This window comes from Oncorhynchus nerka, linkage group LG10 (assembly GCF_034236695.1).
Source record: "Oncorhynchus nerka isolate Pitt River linkage group LG10, Oner_Uvic_2.0, whole genome shotgun sequence".
In the NCBI taxonomy this organism is placed as follows: Eukaryota; Metazoa; Chordata; class Actinopteri; order Salmoniformes; family Salmonidae; genus Oncorhynchus; species Oncorhynchus nerka.
In genome coordinates this window covers 54,418,330-54,439,629 of record NC_088405.1, presented here as the reverse complement: position 1 = coordinate 54,439,629, position 21,300 = coordinate 54,418,330, and the positions used below count along the sequence as shown (strand labels likewise).

The 21,300-nt window shown below is 47.8% G+C and overlaps 1 protein-coding gene across 5 annotated transcripts in view; it reads right to left on the bottom strand.

Annotated features, from left to right (window-relative positions):
• Window positions 1-21,300, bottom strand: part of LOC115135592 (spectrin beta chain, non-erythrocytic 1-like) — a 98,627-nt gene that overhangs the window by 49,121 nt on the left and 28,206 nt on the right. For 3 of the 5 annotated variants that reach the window (XM_029670438.2, XM_029670439.2, XM_029670441.2), the window contains exon 2: window positions 15,973-16,163. In XM_029670438.2, the coding sequence (XP_029526298.1) occupies window positions 15,973-16,129 (157 nt within the window). In that variant the 5' untranslated portion in view covers window positions 16,130-16,163. Of the gene's footprint in view, window positions 1-9,165; window positions 9,876-15,972; window positions 16,164-21,300 lie in introns of those variants that run through there. The other 2 variants (XM_029670440.2, XM_029670442.2) reach the window with 1 other exon arrangement.

The following is a 21,300-nucleotide window of genomic DNA, read 5'->3' as shown; positions in this document are numbered from 1 at the left end:
GTGTGTTTGCGTTGAACCCATTAGATGCCCAGACTGGCATCTCCAGTGGAACAGGGCTTAAGGCTGACTTACTGCTGGTTACAGTACGGCTTTTAACTAGATGATTTTGTTTGCCAAGTAAAGAAGACGTGTTTGCCATGTAAATTATGATGATGAACACATAGTTCACCAGATTTGTGCTGTACTGTGGTGAGAAACAGCTGCAAATAGGGCCCTAGAAAATCGGTAGATTTTTTTTACCTGATTCCGTTTGAGTTTCTCCCCAAATTCCGTTTTCACCTTATTCATAGAACCTCAAATGTTGTTTTTCTAAGTCCACAACTTTTGAGATCTGGGAGAAAAAAATAATAAAAGAAGAAGTGTAGATACCTACCCTAGAGCGGTTAAAGGGTGAGACGCTAATGTCCCACCAGGCCAACATCCGGTGAAACTGCAGAGAGCTAACATTCTAAATACACCATTTGTTATAGTAAACATTCTTGTAAATACATAGTAAACATTATAGTTATCGTAAACATTCTTGTAAATACATGTATCTTACGTCGTTTAAAAGATGAACGTCTTAATCAGATTTCAAAAAGCTGTTACTACGAAAGCAAACATCTGAGGATTGCACCCCGCACACACAAGTATTACTAGCATTTTCCAACCAAGCATTAGCGTCATGAAAGTTAGAAATAACAATAAAATAAATAGCTTATCATTGAAGATCTTCCTCTGGTGGCAATGCCAAGTGTCCTAACTACACAGTGAATGTTCATTTTGTTTGATAAAATCCATTTTTATAGCCTAACACGAAACATTTGTAAACCGCTTGCGTCATGATTTCCGTCTCATTCAACTTTGGACGATGCGTTCGTGGTAATTACACAGACTAAACAAACGTTTATCCAGTCATGGTTGCTTTCATTGCAATCCTCTGGTTGTTAGTAACACAACCATACTTGATGGTTATTTTCCCGGGACGTAATTGACCGAAACAAACCGATTTGAAGACACCAATCAATGACATCATTGCGCACCAATGGTAGGACCGGTCTATCGTTGATTGACTGTATTTTGGCCCAATGATCATCTTGAAATCTAGCTTGGAAGATCGCCAATGAGCAGAGGTAAACGGCAATATGTAATGGTTATACGTTTGAAGACCAGCCTTTGTCGTAAACTCTGGCGTAAAAGAGGTTCATTCACCATTGCAAATCCTACTTGACGGAGCCACGGGTGTTATGCATAGCAGTACATATTCAATAGCATTTTCAAACAAGTTTATATGTTTAAAATATGCCGAATAAATCAGGAAAAGCTAAAACAAAGTCTAGGTATACAGATTTAACCCAAATGATAGAGGAAATAGATCGATACAGCGAGACCGAGGTGCTTCAGGAAGATTAATTTTTCAGCGAAGCTAGTTTTGACTCCCAGGCAGAAGACATGTTTCTGCATGGCGAGGATGCCATGCTGGATTGGTAAACTCTAATGCTAATGTCATTGTTGGAAATTAATAATATCAAATATTATTCATTTGAGATTTTTTGAAAGATTTTCTTATTTTATTTCCAATATGTAAAAATATCTGTAATGAAATGTGTAAAGTATACATTGGCTATATTGTGTGTGTGTGTGTGTGATATATATATTTTTAAATTTATTTGACATAAACATGGAATGGAACAGCCCTTCACCATAGTGATTATGTTCCCTGTACTCTATATATATATATATATATATATATATATATATATATAATATATATATACACACACACACAGTGGGGCAAAAAAGTATTTAGCCACCAATTGTGCAAGTTCTCCCACTTAAAAAGATGAGGCCTGTAATTTTCATCATAGGTACACTTCAACTATGACAGACAAAATGAGAAAAGAAATCCAGAAAATCACATTGTAGGATTTTTAATACATTTATTTGCAAATTATGGTGGCAAATAAGTATTTGGTCAATAACAAAAGTTTCTCAATACTTTGTTATATACCCTTTGTTGGCAATGACAGAGGTCTAACGTTTTCTGTAAGTCTTCACAAGGTTTTCACACACTGTTGCTGGTATTTTGGCCCATTCCTCCATGCAGATCTCCTCTAGAGCAGTGATGTTTTGGGGCTGTTGCTGGGCAACACGGACTTTCAACTCCCTCCAAAGATTTTCTATGGAGTTGAGATCTGGAGACTGGCTAGGCCACTCCAGGACCTTGAAATTCTTCTTAGGAAGCCACTCCTTCGTTGCCCGAGCGGTGTGTTTGGGATCATTGTCATGCTGAAAGACCCAGCCACGTTTCATCTTCAATGCCCTTGCTGATGGAAGGAGGTTTTCACTCAAAATCTCACGATACATGGCCCCATTCATTCTTTCCTTTACACGGATCAGTCGTCCTGGTCCCTTTGCAAAAAAAACAGCCCCAAAGCATGATGTTTCCACCCCATGCTTCACAGTAGGTATGGAGTTCTTTGGATGCAACTCAGCATTCTTTGTCCTCCAAACACGAAGAGTTGAGTTTTTACCAAAAAGTTATATTTTGGTTTCATCTGACCATATGACATTCTCCCAATCTTCTTCTGGATCATCCAAATGCTCTCTAGCAAACTTCAGATTGGCCTGGACATGACCCCACGGGGTGAGATCTTGCGTGGAGCCCCAGATCGAGGGAGATTATCAGTGGTCTTGTATGTCTTCCATTTCCTAATAATTGCTCCCACAGTTGATTTCTTCAAACCAAGCTGCTTACCTATTGCAGATTCAGTCTTCCCAGCCTGGTGCAGGTCTACAATTTTGTTTCTGGTGTCCTTTGACAGCTCTTTGGTTTTGGCCATAGTGGAGTTTGGAGTGTGACTATTTGAGGTTGTGGACAGGTGTCTTTTATACCGATAACAAGTTCAAACAGGTGCCATTAATACAGGCAACGAGTGGAGGACAGAGGAGCCTCTTAAAGAAGTTACAGGTCTGTGAGAGCCAGAAATCTTGCTTGTTTGTAGGTGACCAAATACTTATTTTCCACCATAATTTGCAAATAAATTCATTAAAAAAAAACCTACAATGTGATTTTCTGGAGAAAAAAAAATTTCTCATTTTGTCTGTCATAGTTAAAGTGTACCTATGATGAAAATTACAGGCCTCATCTTTTTAAGTGGGAGAACTTGCACAGTTAGTGGCTGACTAAATACTTTTTTGCCCCACTGTATCTGTTTATTTTAAGTGTTGATTACAGGGTTCATACGTGAAAGTATTGTTACTGATTTTTAAAAAGCTTTCATAGTGGCAGTGATTCTGATTATGAGCCGCCAATGTCTAGGTGTCCATCTCCCTCGGAAGCTGGTTCATCCAGCAGGACCCCGCTGTCTCCGGCTCCACACCTACCCGGCCATCTAGAGATGTGAAGTCGGTGACAAAGAAGAGGAGGTGGGGAAGAGAGAAACCTGCAGACAGAGGGCCAGAGGGTCGTTGGCACTCTGTGTTAGAAGATGTGGAACCAAATCCACCAGTTTTTAGACCCAAAATGCAGCCAGGACCTCAACTAGACATGACTGCAAAGTACAGCCCCCTTCAACTTTTTCAACTGTTTTTCACCTCGTCAGTTGTTGATTCCTTGGTGTCGAACACCAGTACGGGTGTAGGCAGGAAAGAAAGAGGCATGGAAGATCATTTCCATGTCAGACCTTTTCTGCTACTTTCCAATGGTCATTTACATGGGGCTGGGGGGACTACTGGAAAACATCAGCTCTCTATCAACTGCCTTTCCCCATGACTGTCATGTCTTGTAAAAGGTTTCTGACTATCTCACGGGCGCTTCCCATCAGTGACCCAGAAGTTGATGGGGAGAATGACAAGAAGAGAGGCACACCAAGGTTTGATAGGCTGTGCAAAATCAAACCTCTCTACCCCAACATCGTTGAGGCCTGCAAGACCTATTTTCAGCCCGCCCAGAACCTGTCCATCGATGAGAGGATGGTAGCCCCAAAGGCCAGAATCAGCCTCAAACAATACATGCGTAACAAACCAACCGAATGGGGTTACAAACTGTTTGTTTTGACTGATTCTGTGTGCCTACACTTGCAATTTTTTTGTTTATGAGGGGAAAAACAGTTTTGCTACCGGTAATGGACTGAGTTATGATTCCGTTATGGAGTTATTGGATTTTCAACTGCTGGGGAAGGGCTACAAACTGTTTGTGGACAACTTCTACACAAGCCCTACCCTGTTTACAGAGCTGAAGAAGCAGGATGTGTAGGCTTGTGGCACCATTCGGACAAACAGAGTGGGATTTCCAAAGACAAAGGTGAACGACATGCCTAAGCGGGCTGAGCGGGGTACCATCCGTGAAGATGGCCTGCTCTTTGTGATGTGGATGGATACCAGAGGTGGTCATGTGCTCCAGTATCCACAAGTCCTTCAGTGTAGATCACGTCGTCAGGCGTGTGAAGGACGGTGCCGGGTCATGGACCACAAAAAATATCCCCATTCCAGCTGCTGTGAAGGACTACAACAAGGGCATGGGAGGTGTGGACCTGTCAGATGCACTGATAGGATACTACAATGTTCTCCACAAGACCATGAAATGGTACAAGACATTTTTCTATCATTTCATTGACATTGCTGTGGTGAATGCCTTCATCCTCCAGAAGGAAATGGCTAAGAGCTGTGGACAGCCCCCCCATCTCACAGCTAGCAGCTCATCCAGGAGCTTGCTAGCTACAGCAAGTCCACTGTAGCACCTTCTGTCCCCTCTACCTCTGTCCCTTCTGCTCCAACCAGTGGTGTTCACCTGCCCAGATTCATCTCTGCAGACATGAATGTGTCTCAGGGCAAAAAGGGCACAGTAAGCAGAAGTCGTTGTGCCCTTTGTCACAGGAAATGCCCCATCACCTGCACAACCTGTTCAGTAAGCCTTTGCTTTACAGCAGAAAGAGACTGCTATGGGCCATGGCAACAGCAGCACAATATTGTGTAGAGGACTGAGGTTCTTCACAATATTGTAAATAGAAAATAAGTAAATAGTTACCCTTGTTAATTGTTTGTTTTATTATTATTCATTAATTAATTTATTTTGTATATAGTTCTTTCCTTCAAAATGTATCACTGTACCAATTCGGCCACTTGGGTACATTTGTGTGGGACACCTGGGTGACTTAATGCTCAATGTCATGTAGCTCGCTCATTTTTGAAGTTTTGTCCAAAACTTTGCTCAGCTATTGTTGCCATCTTATGTTCTTCATTCAAATCATCCACAGGGTCCTATCAGTATGTTTGGTTGTTCTTGGTCATTTGAAAGATGATGCAGCAACAATAAAAAACAGAAAATGTATGTTTATTCCCTTGTATTTTCTTCTACCAGATCTATTGTGTTATATTCTCCTTTCCTTTCAAATGACACCAAGAATATGCATATCCTTGCCTCTGGGCCTGAGCTACAGGCAGTTAGATTAGGGTATGTCTTTAGGTGGAAATTGAGAAGGGGGGGGGGGTACCCCAAAGAAGTTAATGCAAGTGCGCACAAGCAAGAGACTGTGGTTGTTTGGTTAGCGATGTTTCCTGTAGCGCTCATGTTATTGCTGAGTTTGAAAGAATACATAGCCACTGGATTCATGCAAATTCATGCTACTTTGTAGTTAACGTTGGAAAAAAAGGTTTTTGGATACATCTTTAGATCTCTACCATAAGAAGGTTTTCATTAGCATCATCACTAACGGCTACACAAAGTGTAGACACACACACACACTAACCTAACGTCTCAAGCTCTGTCAGGTTGCATGGGGAGTGTTGCTGCACAGCTGCACAGCTATTTTCAGGTCTCTCCAGAGATGTTCGATCAGGTTCAGGTCCGGGCTATGCCTGGGTCACTCAAGGACAAGCCACTCCTGCATTGTCTTGGCTGTGTGCTTAGGGTTGTTGTCCTGTTGGAAGGTGAATCTTCACCCCAGTCAGGTCCTGAGCAGGTTTTCATCAAGGATCTCTGTACTTTGCTCTGTTCATCTTTGCCTCAATCCTGACTCGTCTCTCCCAGTCCCTGCCACTGAAAAACATCCCCACAGCATGATGCTGCTACCACCATGCTTCACCGTAGTGATGGTGCCAGGTTTCCTCCAGACGCGTCTTAGCATTCAGGCCAAAGAGTTCAATCTTTGTGTTATCAGACCAGAGAATCTAGTTTCTCATGGTCTGAGAGTCTAAGTGCCTTTTGAGAAACCCCAAGCAGGCTGTCACTTGCCTTTTACTGAAGAGTTGCTTCTGTCTGGCAACTACCATAAAGGCCTGAATGGTGGAGTGCTGCAGAGATAGTTGTCCTTCTGGAAGGTTCTCCAATTTCCACAGAAGAACTCTGGAGCTCTGTCACAGTGACCATCGGGTTCCTGGTCACCTCCCTCACCAAGGCCCTTCTCCCCAGATTGCTCAGTTTGGCTGGGCAGCCAGCCCTAGGAAGAGTCTTGGTGGTTCCAAACTTCTTCCATTTAAAAATGATGGAGGCCAATGTGTTCTTGTGGACCTTCAAAGCTGCTGACACTTCTGGGTACCCTTCCCCAGATCTGTGTCTCGACACAATCCTATCTCGACCTCGTGGCTTGGTTTTTGCTCTGACATACACTGTCAACTGTGGGACCTTATATAGACAGGTGTGTGCCTTTCCAAATCAAGTCCAATCCATTGAATTTACCACAGGTGGACTCCAATCAATTTGTAGAAACAGCTCAAGGATGATCAATGGAAACAAGATGCACCTAAGCTCAATTTCGAGTCTCATAGCAAAGGGTATGAATACTTACGTGAATAAGGTTTCTGTTTTTTATGTTTAATGCATTTGTAAAAAAATATATATATATATATATATGTTTTTAGCTTTGTCATTATGGGGTATTGTGTGTGAGGAAAATGTTTCATTTAATCAATTTCAGAATAAGGCTGTAACGTAACAAAATGTGGAAGAAGTCAAGGGCTCTGAATATTTTCCGAAGGCACTGTATGTGCCCTGCTACATTGGCTAATGACGACGGTGGCACAAATAATTCTCAAAGACTATCACTGGTTCGAACATTCCTGTCCTGTGTGACCTACGGCCTACTGATCCCCATGTTTGAACGCAAAACACACCGCCTGAGGGACGGTGACGCAACAAGAATGAGGAAACATTCCGTTTCTTTAGCATACCATACCTATCACTTCAGTGACGCCTTTATTAACACGATAACTATGGTGTACCGATGTCAATCAAATATATCGCTGTGTCTTATCGCACTGCTGCGGTCCCAGCAGACAGGCCAGTTTTCCTGTCCCCAGTCAGAGAAGAACAGAGGGAGGAAGAAGCATAAGCCTCAAGTGCAGTCAGACCGGAATTACTAGTGTGGTGCCTAAGTGTGTCTACAGGGGGTGGGTGGTGGCGATGCCATGGACAGACAGAGGACTGGTGAGGTGGGATCGGGAGGCAGAGTGGGAAGGATCGGGACTAGGCAGAAAACCCCATTCATACATTTCTGATCAGCCTTGCTATAGGTCTAGACTGCAGGCTGCTCTGTTAAGAGAATAAATAGTTTGTCAACAGTTGACTTAAATGCTGTCACCTCATATCTTTGGGTATGTGGGTGAAGTGAATGCGAGCGGTATGCGAGTGATGTGTACATCTCGTCTGGCATCAGCAGACTGAGCTCCTGTTTGGAGATGAGATGATTGACAAAAAAAGGTCAGACTCAGAGGCAAATTTCAGACTTTACACAAGCCATCTGAAAGAGAGGAGGATCCTGCTAGGCGCAGAGCTACCACTCCTTAACGCTGAACTTCACACTGATTGGTGGGATTTAGGCTCCCTCTTTTCAAGTGAAGGGGCATGTAAGATAGTATACCCCCACCGTGCACTACATAACTCTTATCTCCACCTAAAGTCAATGTGTAGACCCTGTACCCAAAGCTTAGCTTGGATACACCAGCACCTACCAGCAGATGGAATGAGTGTCACAGACACAGAACACTTTCTTTGAACACGAGAAGCAAACAGATAAACAGGTTTATCATGGAGAAAGATCCTACTGGCTGGTAAAAAAGGGGGGTGACCTCAAACAGACTGAACAGTGGAAGGAGGAGGTCATGACACCCTGGGGGATTTCAAGTCAAATAAAACGAAACCCTGCGCGTCTGCCTTAGTGACACTGGGCAGATTGCCCAATCCGGGAGGTGAAATATCGTTCGAGCACAAAGAATATCAAACATGTAGGGTGTGTGGACTTGCACCACAAGTCAACTCCTTGAAAATGCTCCATCCCAGACGGCGTTTCTTAAAATCTTTAAGAGTAAAAAAAACAAACAGATGAAACACAATGCTCTTTAGTGATAACTTCATTGACTGACTGCATCGCACTTCTGCTAATCTAACCCTGCCTAATGGCCACATGCTAGGGAGGTGTGCAGCTCAAAAGGAGCCAGGCACACCTGGTCACACACACACACCCACCCACCCAGATAGACAAAATAAACAAACCAAATACCCAGTAACCCATACTGATCCTTACTGCTAGTCTGCTACAGCACCTCAACCTTATAATGGCTCTATTGAAAAGGGGGATCACCAGATCTACACAAGGGGTTGCCCCGTGGAATGGATCGCTGCTGGGTAAACACTTCAAACCTTTACCCTGAACAATTTGAACCAGCTATTGGGTTGTACTCGTCTGATTGTGTTTCTTACTATGGCAACTGTGACTTCCGTGCCCATGACCACGCATGGCTTAGGCCACTGACGGAGGCCTGTAATTGGATATGGAGGGCCAGGTGGCCTGGTGATCAGTTGGAGCTGATCTGTCGGGCCAGCCAGTGTTTCTAACTACCCTGAACAGGCCAGACCTGGGACAGGAGCCTGGAGCTACACAGCCCCCTGCGCTATACTCAAACACAGGCCACACAAAACGGAGACACGGTGTGGGGTCAGAGCTGACCACGCACAACAGGAATAAAGGAAGAAGAAAAAAAAGATTTGCGGGAGTAATTTCTTCATCTCTCTAAACTGGGGACTTTTGGATGGACTTTCTGCACTCTAACCCTCAATAACATATTACATCAGGAGCCAAAAAGCTCTACAGACTTTCCATTTCTTATTCCAGCAGGTTTAGGAGCCACCAGAATAAGTGTTAATCCAGCCTGCCCCAGGGAAGAGCCAGACTATTAGTAAGCTCTTACCTTGCAGCTGTTTGAATCTCCCCTCCAGGATGTTGGAGTACTGCACCTGGTTAACAAACGCCGCCGGGGAGAGACAGGGCTCCCTGTTTCGCTGGTGGTCCAGCTCCATGTTGGAGCGCTCTCTCCCTCCCGCTCAGCCTAAATCAACCTCAGGTATGGAGCTCTGCAGCGTGGCTGGGCCAGTGGGCTCTCCAGCATAGCACAGGGCCAGCAGGGCTGTCCACAGGACAGGAGCTAGCTATCTACCTGTAGATTCTACTACAGAAGCTACAGGCTTTAGTTGAGGAAAGGTCTGTTAGATTCAAAATGTGCTTTTTTTATGGATCGCTTTCCCTCGTAAAATCCCAGTCCTTCTCCTCTAGCAGAGATTATGAGCAGAGCACGCCATGCTATCCCCCACGTACAAAAAAATAATATCCTCCTTTGTTTTCTCTCCCCCTTTCACAGAGGTGCAGGAGTTTTTCCAAACAAAACTAAGAGCAGAATGTTCTCGTCGCTTTCACCTCTCCTGGAATCTGTGCCACACTCCTTTTCTCTGAGCAAAGTAGAAACCTTTAGAGCAGTAGAAGTTCTCCTCTTCACATTCAGAGTCAAATGAACACTGGCTCTTCCCTCCAAAACGTTGAGCGCGCATTCCGCCTCACACACACACACACACACACACCTTGTTTGAGCACAACAGGAGAACCGGCTGTGGTCGGATGGCTGTGTAAACAGAGCCTGCTGCTCACGGAAAGCTGTGACATTTGCATAAGGTGTGTTTTAGGGAGGAGCCTGAGAAAAGAGCGGGTGGATGGGCTGGATCAGTGGAGGGGGTGGGGGGCGGCTGGAGGAGTGGTGAGGTGGACTTAACCATTCAGCAAGGTACAGTAGGGAGAGGCAGAAGATGGATCATTCCAATCCTTCACAATGCCACAGTGGTAGTGTAGGAGGTGTGGTCAGCCAGTGAGGTGTCACACAAGCCAGCATCTACGGTTGTTGTTCTCCCATTCTCTGTCTCAGTCTTACACGATCACTCTCTTCTCTTTCCGCTTCACGGGACTAAAATAAGGCGTTAAGACAGGAAGGAAGTAGTTGAGAAACGGCAGCAGCAGCAAAACGCTCTTTCCTGCCTGAGCAGCGGAGTGTGATGAGAGAATGTGTGTGTGTGTGTGTGCGCTCAATCACTGTCCACTGAGGCCCACCCAATCAAAAACGTCGAAGCATCGATTTCCCGCATGTCTACATACACATGAACACAACGACTTAACGCTACCAAAATAAAAATGTCGATGCATTCCTCAGAAATAAGTGGACATGACAGCCGTTTGCAGTGCTCTCGGTACTGTGCTCAACGCTTAGCTGCAGCGGAAGCTTGTCCTCCAGTGACCTGGATATGACACACCAGAGCCGTGTTGGGGGGGGACGACCCTTCTCCCTTCTCACACAAGTCAGGTCAGAGCAAGTGGCTGTGCCAAATCATACAGGAGCCCCTAGGATACAAGTTTGAAGTTTTGTATTCGTCATACACATGTACAGGATACACGTGGTGGTATACAGTGTCTAACTAGTTGCTTCCACGCGGGTTCCTCCTCGACAACGCAACAATAAGAAATGAGAACAGATAAGACTATGAACATAAAGTAAACGGCTCAAGTGGAATAGAATAAAATATTGTATCTTAAGTATAACACAGGAAGGTAGAATTTATAGTTCAATATTTACAAGTGTTTTTGGGAAAGGGGGGATTTGGGGTTCAAGTGTTTATAACTGTGTGGTATTTAGCAAGTCAGAATCAGAGTCCGGTCGCAGCGGTTGTGATGTGTGTGTGTGTAGCATGAATGGGTGCGTGCTAAGGTGTGGGGGTAAGGTAAGGGTATAGCCTGCCCTGTCCATGGGGCACGTGTTCAGATCTGTTGTTTTACAGGCTGTGTTTGGGCTACTTTGGGTTTGGTTGGGTTAAGGCTGTACAGTACAGGAGCCCTGCGGCCTACTCTCATTAGAAGATCTAGGGGGCCAGGGTTTTCAGAGTGACCAGCACTTTATAGAAGGAAGTGGCTTAATGAGGCCCAGAGAACAGACGCAGGCCTCTCACTGGGGGGGGGGGTAAGGGATTCTGTCGCTGTCGCCAGGGGGTGATGAGAGGAGAGCTCGGTGGTGCGCTCATCGCTGTCCTGACAAAATACCAAACATCTCTCTTAACATGCAGGCCTGTAATGTGTGCAGGTCTCTGAGTGTGTGTGTGTAACTGTGCTCACGCCTCGGGATAAATAAGCTTCCTTCCTCTAGAAAACAGCTCGTCCGCTTGCTGTACAGAGGGCTGGATAAACAACCCTTTTCTGCAACTTGTGAAAACTAAAAGAGGGGGGAGTATACGAGGAAGCATTCGGCAAGAGCTCCTGTATGAAGCACTGTGCAATTACAGATAATGGCCCGTTCTACGGACATGAGCAAGACAGTGGAGCAGAGAGGAGAGGGGAGGAGAGAGGGGAGTGAACCATGGGGAGTGAACCATGTGAGGAGAGGGGGAGTGAACCATGTGAGGAGTGGGGGAGTGAACCATGTGAGAGGGGGGTGAGGAGCGAGAGGAGAGGGGAGTGAACCATGTGAGGGGAGGGGCGAGAGGAGAGGGGAGTGAACCATGTGAGGAGAGGGGAGTGAACCATGTGAGGGGAGGAGCGAGGGGGGGGAGTGAACCATGTGAGAGGAGAGGGGGGGAGTGAACCATGTGAGGAGAGGGGGAGTGAACCATGTGAGGAGAGGGGGGGAGTGAACCATGTGAGGAGAGGGGGAGTGAACCATGTGAGGGGGAGGAGGAGCCATGTGAGGAGAGGGGAGTGAACCATGTGAGGGGGGGAGCGAGAGAGGGGAGTGAACCATGAGGGGAGTGAACCATGTGAGGAGAGGGGAGTGAACCATGTGAGGAGAGGGGGAGGGGGGAGTGAACCATGTGAGGAGAGGGGAGTGAACCATGTGAGGAGAGGGGGAGTGAACCATGTGAGGAGAGGGGAGTGAACCATGTGAGGAGAGGGGGAGGAACCATGTGAGGAGAGGGGGAGTGAACCATGTGAGGGGGAGGGGGAGTGAACCATGTGAGGGGGGGAGGAGCATGTGAGGGGGGAGGAGCGAGATGGAGAGGGGGAGTGAACCATGTGAGGAGAGGGGGAGTGAACCATGTGAGGGGGGAGGAGCGTGAGGGGGGAGGAGAGGGAGGGGGAGTGAACCATGTGAGGGGGGGTGAACCATGTGAGGGGAGGAGAGGGGAGGGAGTGAACCATGTGAGGGGGGATCTAGAGCTGCTCTGTACCAGGGGAGTACATATTCCTTACCATGTGTATAAGGGGGGAGGAGGAGCGAGAGGAGAGGGGAGTGAACCATCTGGGGGGCGAAAGGAGAGGGGGGGAGCGAACCATGGGGGGAGGAGCGAGAGGAGAGGGGAGTGAACCATCTGAGGGGGGCGAGAGGAGAGGGGGAGTGAACCATGTGAGGGGGGAGGAGCGAGAGGAGAGGGGGGAGTGAACCATGTGAGGAGAGGGGGAGGAACCATGTGAGGAGGGGGAGGAGCGAGAGGAGAGGGGGAGTGAACCATCTGAGGAGAGGGGGAGTGAACCATGTGAGGGGGGAGGAGCGAGAGGAGAGGGGGAGTGAACCATGTGAGGAGAGGGGGAGTGAACCATGTGAAGGAGAGGGGGGGAGTGAACCATGTGAGGAGAGGGGGAGGAGGGGAGTGAACCATGTGAGGAGAGGGGGAGTGAACCATGTGAGGGGGAGGAGAGAGAGGAGAGGGGGAGTGAACCATGTGAGGAGAGGAGGGGAGGGGAGTGAACCATGTGAGGAGAGGGGAGGGGGAGTGAACCATGTGAGGGGGGGAGGAGCGAGAGGAGAGGGGGAGTGAACCATGTGAGGAGAGGGGGAGTGAGAGGAGAGGGGGAGTGAACCATCTGAGGGGGAGGAGCGAGAGGAGAGGGGGAGGGGAGTGAACCATGTGAGGGGGAGGAGCGAGAGGAGAGGGGAGTGAACCATGTGAGGAGAGGGGGAGTGAACCATGTGAGGAGAGGGGGAGGTGAACCATGTGAGGAGAGGGGGAGTGAACCTGCTATGTGAGGAGAAATAAAATTTGGGAGATTTGAACCATGTGAGGGGGAGGAGCCATGAGGGGGGAGGAGAGGGGGGGGAGTGAACCATGTGAGGAGAGGGGGGGGTGAACCATGTGAGGGGGGGAGCGAGAGGAGAGGGGGAGTGAACCATGTGAGGGGGGGAGTGAGAGGAGAGGGGGAGTGAACCATCTGAGGGGGGGGAGGAGGAAAGGAGAGGAGAGGGGGAGTGAACCATGTGAGGGGGAGGAGAGGGGGAGAACCATCTGAGAGGGGGAGGGGAGTGAACCATGTGAGGGGGAGGAGCGAGATGTGGGAGGGGAGTGAGACCATGAACCATGAGGGGGAGGAGCGAGAGGAGAGGGGAGTGAACCATGTGAGGAGGGGCAGAGGAATGAGAGGAGAGGGGGAGTGAACCATGTGAGGAGAGGCAGAGGAGTGAGAGGAGAGGGGAGTGAACCATGTGAGGAGGGGCAGAGGAGTGAGAGGAGAGGGGAGTGAACCATGTGAGGGGGGGTGAGGAGTGAGAGGAGAGGGGGAGTGAACCATGTGAGGAGGGGCAGAGGAGTGAGAGGAGAGGGGGAGTGAACCATGTGGGGGGGGGCAGAGGAGCGATCCACTGGCGGGGCTGAGAGTAAACATCTCCACATCCTGCAACTCCTCCGCAAAGACCCAGGCAGGGAGAGGCGCCCGGGAACATTCCCCACACGCAGCTCAGCACACTCCTGCCCCTGCAAAAGGCACAGAGGTCATACTAAAACCCCCGAATGGAGGATAGAGGAGGATGTAGAGTATCACCCAGACAGGCCTGTAGACTGATGCTGCTAGAGGGTCTATTCTGTTCGTCCTCTGCACATTCCTCTCAGTGAGGATATGTGGTGGAGGGGGGGGGGGCAAGAGATAGAGAAAGAACAACCAGATGCCTCTCTCCGCAGGTCACGGTGTTAGAGTTGAGGCTGTCATGGTGCTTTTCCAAAGACACTTAACCCCACACCAGTGGGCCGGCAGTGTTTTATGCTAATGTTGCTCTAGTGTTGTGTTTCCATCAGGAGTGTGACACTAAAGACTTGAGGCGAGCAGAATCAACAACCTCAGTATCATTCAGGACTGTTGCTTTGTGAGAAGGTGATCTAGTTCAGTCAGCCATTGTTCTGTAAATACCAACTGAAAAGTACTTAATAAGGCCTTGGCTCCAAGTCAGAGCAGGGTCCACTGGAGCCATGGCCCAGTGAGACAGGGGTGCAGTGGCATCAGTGTTCTGGCGCCGCACACAGGGCCTCGTTACACAGGGCCTCGTTACACAGGGCCTCGTTACACAGGGCCTCGTTACACAGGGCCTCGTTACACAGGGCCTCGTTACACAGGGCCTCGTTACACAGGGCCTCGTTACACAGGGCCTCGTTACACAGGGCCTCGTTACACAGGGCCTCGTTACACAGGGCCTCGTTACACAGGGCCTCGTTACACAGGGCCTCGTTACACAGGGCCTCATTACACAGGGCCTCATTACACCCTCTGTGCTCCCTACTCCCCGTCCCTCTGACAGCTCTCTCAGCCAGAGTCTGTCAGTGTGTCGTACCCTGGTTCCTACCTGCCATGTTCCCTTCCAGGCATTTCACACTCCAGACAGGTTTGTGAAGACATCGCGGGATGTCAGATCTTACTAGGCCACACACACACACACACACAGTTGGATGAGTCACACCAACACACGAGCAGGAAGTATTCAAATGAACAGCTGAGGGAAGGAGGCACTCCTAGGCCATGGCAGGAATCAGACCGGTAACCAGAGTGCTGCTGATGAGAGTCACAGTGCTGTTGTGCTCTGGTAGTCCGTAGATACAGACTACACTTGACAGAGAACTCTAATCCTCAGACTACGGAGGCCTGGACGTGACAGTTCGAGCTAGCTGTGCATAGATGAGTCTACACAAAAGAGGGAGAAACCCATGCAAATGATCCTGAGCACAGGGGATGTTAGCACCTCCTTCGCTGTGTAGGGGGAGCAGAGGATTAGTCAACAGATAAGAACACAGAGGGGAAGCCCATGAATGGAGTGAGAGAATGAAAGAACAGAACACAAGTGTAGAAGGAGAGAGAGAGAGAGAGCGAGATCGAGAGAGAGAGCGAGACAGAGAGAGATAACTGCTGCAGCATGTCAAAGAATGTGCACATCAAGCTCCTACTTGCCAAAAGGAGATGGTATCAGTGGCATTCCCAGGAGATGAGTAAAGAGCACACGCACCTTGTCAAATACTATATGAAAAGACACATCCACTACTCAGGTCACACTAGTTTGTTAGTCAGTTCAGTGTGACCTACAGTCTGAATGAGTCTGTTCCCACAAGGAGAATGGTTGCTTTTCAATGTGTGATCAGGCTAAACTTTTAAACAGCGCTCTCTCTTCACCACTATACTATCACATACCACAGTTTGAAGTCGTGGTGTCAGTTTCTGCTTCCAGCATTGAGGGGTGAGGAGGGGTGCGTGTATGTATGTGTGACCACAGAGAGATTTTGTCTGTTTAAATGGTAGAGTGAGAACAGAGGTGGCCGATGCTGCCTCTGGCTGCCTGGTGCTTCCCTCTGCTGGGCCTCCACATTACTGCAACCAGCGTGGCTGGTCATGTTCCACAACAGGACGGTGGACTGGGAACACACACTAGTCATACACACCGACATTCACACACACACACACGCAGATGCCGGCGCTAACACCCGGGGCCTCGTCCTACCTGCCAGAGCTTTGATGCGCGAGCGCTCAAAGAGGCGTGCCGAGCTGTTCTCATTGTCCCAGTCGGTCTCTGCGGCCAGGTCCCAGCGGTTGTTGATGTCATTGTACTGCTGCTGGATCTCCTGGCTGTCGAAGTCGGTGGGAGAGATGGTGCTCATGATGGTGACCGGGGCTGGGGGAAAACCATCCAACCTGCAGGGGAACAGAGAAGGGGGGGGGGGGGTCAGTCGAGGTGCCTTAAAACCTCGTGGAGGTACTTTCCCACCCGAACAAGTGTTTTTTTTTTTAGATCTGCCCGTCCCTCGTAGACTTTGGAGAACCCTTAATTCAGCCTCTAACACCTCCCGCAGTAAGCTGCAGACTGATAGTCTCACACTTTCATTTGCCACATTTTCTAGCGTGGTATGACAAGGCCGATGCAAATATCAGCTGGGACAGATAGTGAAAATGAAGCCAAGCAGAGACGGAGAAAGGTGAGGGATGGCTTGGTACAACAAACGGCACCTGTTGTAGTTTAACTGCCATGCAACTGGCCGTTTACTTAAGATAAATATTTAAAATTGCCATCGTCTCTCATATACCAGAGAAACTGATTGTATTATCTCGACTCGGCAAGAGGAGCAGCTTCATGAGAAAGTCCTATGGTTTTCGTATGCGCACAAAAACGCACACACCCACACACGTGCGTGAGGAGAAGATACCTGTATAACCGTGATGTCTCTCAGTGAAATCCGTTTGAAGGACGCACACGCCTCACAACACACACACACACACCAATTTCTGATGCCACTCTGGCCTGGTGCCAAGGGCAATGTCACCTAGAACTGGGACAGTAAACCGAAAATTACCGGCTCCACCTTCCGCTTACCTGAAGCAATTTGCGTACGTAGGTCATTTGTCTACACAACGTTCCTGTAGATGGTTCTAAAACCATTATTTGGTCAACAGTAATAACCTATGCATTATGTTGATTAATGCTGTGAAAGTATCTGCCTGTCCCCTTTTTGCTGTTAGTGGCTCGTTCACACAGCAGCCATCACTCACTCTCCCCACTGTGACATGGAAGAGGGAGAGATGCATTCTGAGAAGAACAAGCATATGACCGTTGCTTAAAAATGCTATTTTGGGACAAATACAGTTTTCAAAGCAACGTTGCTGTTCTAGTTACAGAGGGGAGAGTCGCAGCTCTCTGAGTAGATCATTTATTTCTCCCCTCTTAGAGGCAATCTAGCTAGGTGTTTTGAGTTCCCATTTCCTCAGGTGGTGTATAATATAGATTATCGGGCGATATGCACAAAGATGTTGTCAAATTCTCTGAAGAGCCAAAAAAGAAATCTGATAATTCTGGATTCTATTTTGACAGGTCACACATCAAAAATATCAAGCATGCATTCTCTCAATATGTTAGATGAAATAGCTTACTTTTCATCATAGTAAGACAACTAAGGTGGTAGCCTGACACTGGAGAAAATTCAAGAGCCCTACCATGAATGTAAAGTGGTTGTATTTACTGTTCGAAAAAGTTTTATATTGTGATAACCATTTTGCTCGATGTCGCCCCAGCTCTACCACCTCCCCAAATTTATTTTTGATTGATCGTTATACATTTATTGTAATATGGATGTTTGTCTATCGCACAGCTCTAATGCCACCTGACCTGACCAACATGCCTCTGCAGAACATACATCCCTGACCATCACCAACAGCTTCAGAATCCAAGTGGGAAAAACTGCCCTTCGAGTGGTACAGCAGTCTAAGGCGCTACATCACAGTGCTATAGGTGTCACTACAGATCCGTTATCGATCCTGGGCTGTGTCGCAGCCGGCCACGACCAGGAGACCCATGAGGCGGTGCACAATTGGCCCAACGTCGTCCGGATTAGGGGAGGGTTTGACTGGACGGGATGGACTGGTCCCGTCGCGCTCTAGCGACTCCTGTGGCGGACCGGGGCTTGCAGGCTGACACGGTGGCCAGTTGGTGCTTCCTCCGACACATTGGTGCGGCTGCCTTCCGGGTTAAGCGAGCATTTTGTCAAGAAGCAGTGTGGCTTGGCAGGGTTGTGTTTCGGTGGAGGCATGGCTCTCGACCATCGCCTCTCCTGAGTCTGTACAGGAGTTGCAGCGATGGGACAAGACTAACTACCAACTGGATATCATGAAATTGGGGAGAAAAAAGGGTAAAAAGTACAAGGGATCTGAAATCCAGACATCAAATACGGTGTTAGATACAGCGGGATGGGTGGGTAAGTAAGTTGCCTTGCACCAGCCTTGGGTTGTGCAAGCTGGAACAGCTCATAGGGGCAGGAGTCTCTCTCCTGTTTCTGTAGCGTGAGGCAGCTTGATGTACAAAGACTAGCGTCCTGTCTGGGCGAGTGTACATCACAGTGCCTTACCCCAAATCTGTGTCAAGCAGAGTCGCATCAGGTCCCATTTCTACAGTCTTTGGTATGACTCGGCCGAGGATCTAACTCCCAACCTTTCAATCTCAGGGCGGAAACTAATCACAAGGCCACTGAGTTGGTGGGTGGGTGCACTAGACCAACTCGTCCATGTACTGTCCAGAAGTAGATCTCTGGGTAATGACTGAACTCAGGAGCCAGGAGAGGACAGAGACGTGCCCACGGCCATGCACTGCTCCTTCCCAGAACCTCTCCTTCCTTTCCCCGCGTTCTGAGTAAGCTGTGGCACGGTAAGAGTTAAAGCCCCACCATGGAGAGGGGAAAGGGAGATACCTAGTCAGTTGCACAACTAAATGCATTCAACTGAAATGTGCATTCCGCATTCAACCCAACCCCCTCTGAATCAGAGAGGGGGGGGGGGGGGTCCATAATCGACATCCACGTATTCGGGGCCCGTTGAACAGTGGGTTAACTGTGGGGGGGGGGGGGTTCAGGTTTCTCCCTGGCTAAAGTGACTACCCCCTCTATCTTCTCTGACAGCTATATGGCCTCCCCTCCCCGTGGGGAATCTATTCAGATTGAAACCCAGACAGTTAACTAAAAAGGCCCATTAGCTGACACGGCCTGTTTGTTTATGAGGACAGATAACAGATCGGATCTGTCTGTTTATCAAGGCCATGTTTGTTTGTTCTGTTGTGTCTGGCTTTGTGTCTGTCGTAAGGCTCTTAGTGGGATCTAGGGGTGGGGGTTGAGTAGTAGGGCTTCTGTGGTAAAGGCCGTCCACATGCTTCGGTTCAGCTAGGCAAAGCGAATGAGTGTGCTCGCATACACTCTTAAAAAGGCTTTAAAAACCAAGACAAAAGCACCAATAGTACCGTTTGTCCATCTTGAGACACCGTAAATAACTTAAGTTTTTTGCAGAGATCATAGTTGCATAACTTGACATCTAAACTAAGATGTTTGGTGCATTATTTCTCAAGTGAAAAATGTGCGCGAAAACGTGCCGTCTACCGTTAAATGACAACAAACACATCATTGAAGAATCCCTACTGTTGACCAATCAGACAAAAGGGCGTCGACTTCAGCCTCCTGAAAGGCCAAAAGTTTATTTTAATTTTAAATACCTTGCCGAAGGCCAAAATGAACAAACGGGTCGACATAATATATGCACAAACTGTTCCGAACTGTTTCAAATGGGAAGCACGCGGACGCCTTAAGGCCTTTATGTCGAAGCGATAGCGAGGCTGCTCCCCTGTCCTCAAATCAGGCTGACCGGCAGGCCTTCTGCTCCAGGCTCCATCTCTCCCTGCAGGAGGCTGTCTTAATCCAGAAGGCTGGGGCAGAGCATGCTGCCGCTCTCCCTCCACCGGGATAGACAGCTCCTGCTGCTCCATGCTCTGCTATAGGAGACCCCTCATCCGCTGAGTTAGTGTCAGCACCACTACCACATGAACTGGGAAATAGGGAAGAGTAGACCTGCCAGAGGAGAGTTGACCTGCTACAAGAGCCATTTTCAAAATAGTGGTAAATATGCATGCAGGCAAGTATGCACACACTGACTCACCCCCTAATTTAGACATATCAATTAGGCCTAGCTAAATCCATACTCCAAGAATGACACCTTTAATACAGACGGATCCATCTGGGAAAAACAGAGGAACTTAAGTCTCATATATTCAGCAGATCCAGCAGAATGTGATGTCCAGCAGTATTGAGCATTCACAGTCTCACATTGAGTATTCAGTCTCTTCTCCTGAGTCTGTCTTCCCTCAGCTATATCAAAAAAAGGTTTCCCTCTAATAAGCAGGAAGCATCAAGGTAAGAAATGTGGACATAGTACAATGAAAGAACATTTGTCATTCCCAGTCCCTACTCCAAATAAACTGACAATAGACAGAGGCCAGGAACGGAGAGAACAGAAAGAGTTCATATAAAAAGGGGACACCTTGTGGAGGATGGGGTGTTAAAACAAGAGATATTATATGTGAGACAGGGCAGGATGTCTGTAGGGGCTCAGAGAACACTTCTACGGCGCATTTCCATTCAGGATTTACCCCAGTGTTTTACCCAAAAGGGCGAGACTAGTCTGTTTCCGTCTATGCGGTCCGGCATCCGTGTCTCACTGGTCCATGGCTCCAGTGGACCTGCTTTTACCTGGGGCCAAAGCCAGGCCACCGGTACTTTAACACCTTCTAACAAAGCAACAGTCTTGATGAAGCAGAGGTTGTTGATTTTTCTCTCCTGAGTTCTTATAGCTCAGAGACACCGGTAGGATTGTCAAACTGTATTTAGCACGTCTGAACAGTGTCGGCAGTAAATCTCTTTTGTGTTCACACAGCAAAGACTTTGAAGTCGTCAGCCACTCAGCATTGTTAAAATACTCCAAACCAGAAGGTGGCAGTAGCATTGTTTTGTTAGCATATTCTCTTGTTAGCGCAACATAGCTAGTTAGCTAAGGACACTGCACTAATTCGGCAGCTGTTTCATGGAATCTAATCTATTGTATTGCACGGTAAAAAAAACAGTTTGGTACTAGAATTTCTGCTACGTTCGGTACTTCTGTCAAATGTGTCTCACATGATTGAGAGGATCCAAGTTTGTCCATCAGGGTCATCACTAGTTACCACAGCCACAAAGTCATAATTATGCTAAACCCCACCTATTCCTACAATAGTGTTGTGTGCATTGCGTCTGTTCACTTAGCCATCCCATAGCCTACATTGCATATGAAGTGTGACTGGCAGTGGCTGGAAGTCTATGGGTATCTGCCAGCATGATAGTAGATAGCACAATGACTGGAAGTCTATGGGTAACGCTAGTAATAAAACACAACATGCAACAATTTCAAAGATTTTACAGAGTTAGGTCATAGTAGGAAATCAGTCAATTGAAATGAATGAATTAGGCCCTAATTTATGGATTTCACATGA